The 7814-nt window shown below is 39.6% G+C and overlaps 1 protein-coding gene across 1 annotated transcript; it reads right to left on the bottom strand.

Moving 5' to 3' along the window:
* Positions 1-1010: 1010 nt before the first annotated feature.
* Positions 1011-3845, bottom strand: LOC131785805 (caveolin-1-like; the record flags this gene model as incomplete). Its single annotated transcript, XM_059102748.2, is given in 3 exon segments — positions 1011-1589; positions 3736-3809; positions 3812-3845. Coding segments are annotated over 3 exon segments (462 nt in total), but the record flags the coding sequence as incomplete, so codon positions are not given.
* Between the last annotated feature and the right edge of the window lie 3969 nt (positions 3846-7814).

Genomic DNA, 7814 nt, shown 5'->3' with positions numbered 1-7814 from the left:
AAATTTTACACTAACTTGGCCGCTATAATTGATGTGTTGACTGTATGTTGAAGAGTTCCCGAGGACAAGCACAATGATACAGCAATGATTATTTTAAACCAACTGAAGACGAACGCAAATGTGCGGCTTGCCAATATGGCTGCCTCTGATGCTGATGCTCTACTGCGTGGTCACCGCCTGTTTTGAAATGGACCCGCTACGGGTCCCTTACTGTAGGTGCGAACATTTTGCCTTTTCGATTCAAGTTGCATTTTTAGAAGTTCGGAAATGTGATTTGAGGTTGTTATTTTTTTAAACCATAAAGACATATTATTTCTTTCCACGCGAGTTTCTGAGCTTCATCGAAATTAATTTTGACTTTCACTAAGCGGGGAGGGATAGCATGCGAGACTACTTCCGTTTACGGTCCACAATGCAACTTCCGTCCACGGAATACAACTTCCGTCCACGGTCGACAACTTCCGTCTACATCTCCTCCACCACGATCCCTCATTCATTGCTTTCAGCATGAATGAGCTAATGAGCCCACTTGGACTACTTCAGACACACGTTTCTTGACACATTCCTCTTCTACTCTCTTAAAGTTTTATCATCATTTCTTGGTAGTTCACCCTTTGTCCCAAAGAGGATGGTAGAAATTGCTCAAAGGTACAAACTGACCGGGCTACACGCCGCGTGGAACTATGAACCGCTATTGACGAGATAGCATTTGAATGGTAGACTTAGTGATCAAATCAGCATTCCAAATTTACTTCATCGCAGTTTGGCTCAAGGCTCTGTACTGCTCAATTGTTATATCGCTGGCAGTGCCCACGGGTGGTATCAAGCGAATCCAATGTTCTGATTGGCTACCCGAGCGGGCAAGAGATTGTCCGCTTTGGTTCCGTGCAAAAAAAGAGAATTGCTTGCAGCGAAAAAAAGTTCGTAATTTTTGGACATGGTCGGAGATGGAGTCGCTAAAAGCGGTGGAAGACAATCAAAATAAAGGAGAATTAAACGACTCTCGTGGGTTTATTGTGCTACAAAACAGTTGGCTTTCTTTCCCGTTTCTCGAAATAAACAAGTAGTTCTTGATTCTTAATAAGGGGAAATCTTAATGCTACATAATAAATCTTTCATTGACCAAGCTTGTTTGGTCAAATTGGTCATTACAGCAAACATATTGGTATTTTATTTTATGTCTAGATATGACATAATACAAGGTCACCATCGAGTGACCGTCGAGCATTAAATAACTACACATGTTCGATAGCTCTGGTATTAAAGTTTATGTTGACATTGGAGAAGATCCTACCACATGACTCGTACAGGGGATCGTAGAAGCATTCGACAAAAAACTTCCAGATTTTACCATACAGCCCCAGTGGGATCAAAAACAAGCGGACAAATGGAGAGGCCACCCAAATCATAAAAAAGCTCAGGAAACCACAAACCAAGCCATAGCTAAAGGACAGAAGACCGCCGAACACAATGGTCAGTACCCAGTATGTGCCGAGGATAGTGCCTTCATAAATTGTTTTGGTAAACTGGTGAAGGCACCGAGGGCTACCAACTGCTGTTGGCTCGCAGATCACATCTGAATAAGCCACCTATAAAAACGAAAAAACTTAGTCAGTGTTCTAACGGAAATTTTCTTAACCGAGACTCTCGAGTTCATCAATTTCAAACGAAAACCACATATTAGGTGTTACCATTTGCAGGAGTCAATTGACAAGATTGTTCATGATATATTTGTGTGGCGCTACCTAACAGAGAGAAATCGTTGCGATAGGTGTAAGAGACGCTGAGATGTACAAAGAACAAACATTGGTAGCAAAATAATACCAATCAATAATCCTATTATTGACTGGTAGGCTATACAACGAGAGTTTTGTAAATATTTAAAAGCAAAAGGAGAACATATCTTCCTACTACGCCAGATTATAACTTTTATGCTTAATCACTAATCATTGATTAATTTTTTTTTGGATTAATCATATTTCGTGTCTGGGGTCACGATATCGCACTGATAACGAATAACAACTTGAAGATGTCACGATTGGTAAAGTTGATGGCGAACAACCGGATGTTAAGAAAAGCGAGAAAGAGGAATTGGAAATGAAGAATGGGAGTGAGGAATGGGGAATGAGGAATGGGGAATGAGGAATGAGAAATGAGAAATGAAGAATAAGGAATGAGGAATGAGTAATGAGGAATGAGGAATGAGGAATGGGGTATGAGGAATGAGAAATGGATAATGAGGAATGGGGAACGAGGAATGGAGAATGAGGAATGAGGAATAGGAAATGAAGAATGAGGAATAGGAAATGAAGAATGAGGAATGAGGAATAGGAAATGAGGAATAGGAAATAAGGAATAGGAAATGAGGAATAGGAAATGAGGAATAGGAAATGAGGAATAGGAAATGAGGAATAGGAAATGAGGAATAGGAAATGAGGAATGGAGAATGAGGAATGAGGAATGGGGAATGAGGAATGGGGTATGAGGAATGGGGTATGAGGAATGGGGTATGAGGAATGGGGTATGAGGAATGGGGTATGAGGAATGGGGTATGAGGAATGGGGTACGGGGAGTGGGGAATGAGGAGTGGGGAATGTGGAATGGAGAATGCAGAATGAGGAATGAGGAATGAGGAATGGAGAATGAGGAATGAGGAATGAGGAATGGAGAATGAGGAATGAGGAATGAGGAATGGAGAATGAGGAATGAGGAATGAGGAATGGAGAATGAGGAATGAGGAATGAGGAATGGGGAGTGAGGAATGGGAAAATGAGATGGGAATACAAATAGGAAATGATAAATGGGAATTTTTTTAGATTTATTGTCTATAATGCGGAATAAATATTTTTCAGCAAAATTTTAGGAACGGAATGAATTGATGATAGCGAAAGAATTTACCCTGACTTGTTTCGTTATGTCACTATCAGAAGCTAAGCGAGTTACGAAAAAGGGAATAATTTTGATAAACATCAAAACTCGAGGCTCCAGTCAAGTGTTTGTTCACACTTGATGAAGGACGAGATTATTCATATTTGTGGGAAACCCAAGGAAGTTCAGGAGTCTGATACATCACCCGCTATTAATATCCTTTTAAATTTATTATCAGCTTGGCGCGTCTTATGGTCGTGACATTATTCTTTGATATAACTTTTCAGTTTCGCTTGCAGCCGCAAGCTTGAAAAGTGAGGCACGTGCTTTTTGTCTGATCAAGAATAATTACTTTCGGAGAATGAAATGAAAACTGTTTTGAATTAAGTTTTCAATTGTGAGTTCGTTTGTCTTTGGAGATGAGTAGCAACTGAGCTGGACTCTGGAAAAAAATTTAGGTACGTGAGGGCGAACTTATTTGAAACTACAATTTATTTAATTTTGATAACCAAACCTACTACCTCCTCTGGAAACTTGTGAAAATATCAAAGAAATTAGTTTCGTTACTCGCGTAGCTCCAGAGAGTGACATAACCGTGAAACAAGTCGCGGTAACTTCTTCCGATATCATTAATTTATTCCGTTCCTTCAATTTTGCCTCAGTCTTAACGTTTTGAAAAAAAATCGTGAATATCGATAATCACCGCCGAAAAATATCAAATACCGCATAAAAAAACCAATAAATCTAAACATTTTGGTTGATCTCAAACAGAATTTCCTATCGTTGACTTTGCTGCGTTCAAATCGTCCATGAAAACTGATGATGGTTAGATAAAATCGTGCGAATGTACATACGTAAACCTCTTACCTTCAAAAAAGCGTTATTATTCTGTGGATCCCTGTCTTCATGAAATAATGTTGTAGTATCCATTCTGTGTGTTTCGGTATGACCTATCCCTTCATCAAATCTTCGATAAACAGTTAGGTGTAGTGTACAACTGTGACAGGTACGATGTGGAAACCCAAATGTCGCTATGGGGGGGGGAGCTGTTTTAGACATTCGAATTTTATATACTCTGCAGAGTTTCGAAACTACTTCGAAAGTATAAAGGGGGTAAGTTTCTAAACTTAAACTGTAGTGCTGCGTCGGTGGGAGAGTGTGAAAGGGTAATTTAGAATTATCAACTAAGTTGATAACGTAAATTGGCCACTGTAAAGAGTTCAAAAGCTGATGTTTCGAGCGTTATTAGACTTCATTAGAGCGACTGGAGGAATTTTGGGTTCCTGTGGGATTATTTGCAGAAAATGGAGCTACGCTATTGGTGGGAATATAGTGACGAGAACACAAGAATGAATTAGTTCAATGAAAAGCGTTCTTTGATACCGCGAGGACTAATATAAGAGTGCCGATTTGAAAGACAAATTTTTGTTCTCGAGTTTTGCGGCTTTCCGAGCTGCTTAGATGTAGAGAAGGCCGCAAACTGCCATATGTTGCTTAGAACGGTTGGGGAGATTAAAGTGTCGGTTAAATTTCCGCAGAGCTCCATACTATTGTAAAACAAATCTGTTTTTCCCAGTGGAAATGTATTGTCTTTGTCATTGTTTTCTCTATCCAAGAACTGAATGCATAATGTAGTATGGGGCTGTTCGGAAATGAAGTGTCTAGCGACTGGTTAGGGTGCGTCCTTATCATTTCTTTCCATATCGCGAAGGTATTCTCGGCATCGGTCATCTAGTCGTCTTCCCGTTTCACCGATGTATAACTTTTTGCAATAAGTGCAAGTTCATTACGCAGTAGATGACATTGGCAGAGGTACACGTGAGGTGATCAGTGATCGTAATGGATCTCTTGGGTCCCGACATTTTCTCTGCGCTATGAATGAAAGGACAATTTTTGCATCGTGAGCGAGCGCATTGGAAAGTTCCAGGTTGGTCATTGCTTTGAAATTAACTTCTGACCAAAAAGTTGCATATGTTTATGTCACGTCCGAATGAAATTATTGGAGGCTGCGAATTACTATATTGTAAGGTCTTAGCGAGCGGAATCAGTGTTGTCAATTGTTAATTAGGGGTGTCTCTAGAGTGTTGTTGCTGTTTCGCGTCGTCTCAATAAATGTTTTGTTACACCGGTTAGTAAGCTTCTTTTGTTTTCCATATCGCATACTTTCGTTCATTATTGTTCCATTTATAATTATTGGCGCCAGTTACACTTCCAGTTTCGCAGGCATTAATTTTCAGTTTTTCCTGCGTGTATAAAATTAGTTTTCTTTATTCAGGGGGCCTTTCCCTTTTTTTCTGCAGTCACGCTAGTCACAGTTCGCTTTCGAGCAGTATTTACGTTATTCATTTCGTCTTCGGACAATGTTTTCTCGTCGAGTGCAAGTGCAGTTTTTCAGTAATCGTAACAATGTAAGTATCGTCATTTCAAGTTGGTTGAATTTCTTTCCTATCACCTTTACTTAATTAATTGTCGAAATTTTAAATCACTTTGTATTAGTTAATCGTGGTGTTGGAAAGTTACAGTTACCGCAGTCACATATTTTACCCTGTTCTACGTCGAATGTAAGTTCTCTTTCTTTGCCGATTTTAATGCCCTTGCTTTTCCCTGAATTAAATTATTTCAAAAAAAAAATTTTTTAACTTTATTTTATCAAAAAGATATGGTACCATGAGAGAATAGAACCTCTCTAGTCGCCAACTGCGCTTCCCGAATTTCTCAGAAAGTGTAAACATTTTACCTCCGCTGACCAAAAAGTTCGAAGAATGTTGAACCACGAAACGGCATTCAGGAATGACGAAATCATAAGTTGATAGACCTGAGGTTTGTAATAAGCATTTATTTCGCAGTTCTTCTATTTGTTACATTGGAATTTCCTGAGATTCAAATGATGAGCGACGACTTGTGAAAGATAAACTCTTAAAACTTTGCTAATATCGCTTGTGAAGTTCTTCGAATCGATCATGGGTGCTGAGGAAAGTAGACGTGTGCCTCGAAATAACAACTCACTGCCTGACATCATCTCCGCTTTCTATAAGCAAGCTAATAATATCAGTCAAAGCTCACGTCGTCCATCGGTGACCGAGTTCTCCCAAAACCCTGAACGGTATTCTGGGTTCATCTTAGTCGTAGTCCTTTCCACAGGAAAGATGGCAGTTATGACAAGACAGGAAGCGCGCGCCAAAGCAGCACAGATTAAAATCATTTCTGATAACAGCGACTCATTGAACACAGACTTCTTTCAGTCTTCTTCCAATAGCGACAACGTTTTGGTATTTGACCCTGCAACAGGAAAAATTCAAGCCCGCGATAGGGTGGTACGAAATCCCTATCAAAGGAGTGAAAACTTTTGGGAAAACTTGCAAAGCTCCACAGAAGAAGTGTTGATGTTCGACCCTACGACTGGGAAACTTGTAGTCCGTGCGAGGGAGAAATAACATCGCTATTAAAGGAGTAGACTTTGTCTTTTACTTGTTGCTTCTTAGCGACCTTTTATCGTTTAAACGGGAGATTCTCTAAATAACTAGAAAATGGAGCGACTAGGCACTAGTTGGTTTTTTAATTCATGTATTCCATAAATCATGCTATTGTCAGTCAGTATCAGCTTTCAAGGAAAACAATGTTGGTGTTACTGCAGTGGAAACAAGTCCTTCGTACATAGGGTTTTCCAAGGAGTTAGTTCGCACGAGTGATACTGCTTTTATAAAGAGCATGGGTTATCACGTCTACTTTATCTAATGCGTCAATACAATTTTATTGCTCGAGGGAATGTCCACCTCGCCGGATTTCAATGCGATGAATCATCTTTTTTCCCAGAAAAATGAAAGTAAACAAGATTCTCTTTTGTTGAGGTATTAAATCGAAAACCTTTCTAATTTACTGCACACATGGACCGCTAAATCTAAATATATCAGTACTCCAACTTTGAAGGAAATATTTAATGACAGTCTCTTTAGTTCTTTAGCATTCGATGCCCCAAATAGATCTGTCAGAGTTAGTACCTTGCTAAGAAATATAAAGCTTCCTTGCACACAAACACCGAAGTATCCTACACACAGACAATTTAAAGGAATCCTTTACTACATTGCCCTTAAATGAGACATTTTCTTGACTTAAATATCGAGTAACAGTCTCTCAACTTATTACTTTTACGCTTTTTTATGCTTATAAGGTCGGTAACAGTGGATGAGAATCAATATCTAATGCTACAAATATCGCAATTGTTTGTTCATCTCTAGGCTATTCAACGGCTTTTTTTCCTACGTACTGTTCATGTTGCAACGCAGTTCAAAAATAGGATTTCCCTTTGAATCAATTCATGTGTGCGAGATATTTCTCAAGATTTTCACCGGTTTGCCGATGGATCTCGTACGCTTCCAGCCAGATGCGACCTTTCATCAACACTTGGTAGATGGTATTTTCACTCGACCAAATGCCCTTATTAAAATGGCAAATTTCCGTCAGATCATCGTGTATGCCATAAACGTGATCTTCGCTGCTGGAAAACTGGAGAAGAGATCCGTCCTTCTTCCGTAAAACAGAAGAAGGAGAACTTACAACTAATACAGGGCATTCGTTTGGAAACTCCTCCGGGACGTAAACACGAAGCGTGTAATTGTTCCCGTTGTTTGTGTTCACTCGCCACTCGACTCTGGTATTTCCAGCAGACCTGGGGTTGATCCAAGTCACGTTATTCAGCTTGCCATCTATTATGTCTTTTTCAAATCCCAGGCGTGTTTGTTGCTGTTTGCTCCAACTCATCCTTAAGAGGGCGACTCTCCTCGATGCTTTCACTTTGAGGATGGCTTGATGAGTGTTACAGAAGTCCTGCTTGGTTGTTTCATACAATCAAAATTATTCTACGAAGTACGAATTTCCTAGAAACGAATGGTCAATTTTCATGTGTCACGAAATGAGAATTGAAATATAATCTTAGCCACTGAGTTAAT

Source organism: Pocillopora verrucosa, chromosome 14, assembly GCF_036669915.1.
Source record: "Pocillopora verrucosa isolate sample1 chromosome 14, ASM3666991v2, whole genome shotgun sequence".
NCBI lineage: Eukaryota > Metazoa > Cnidaria > Anthozoa > Scleractinia > Pocilloporidae > Pocillopora > Pocillopora verrucosa.
The sequence above is the reverse complement of the archived record's forward strand: the minus strand, read 5'-3'. Positions and strand labels throughout refer to the sequence as shown.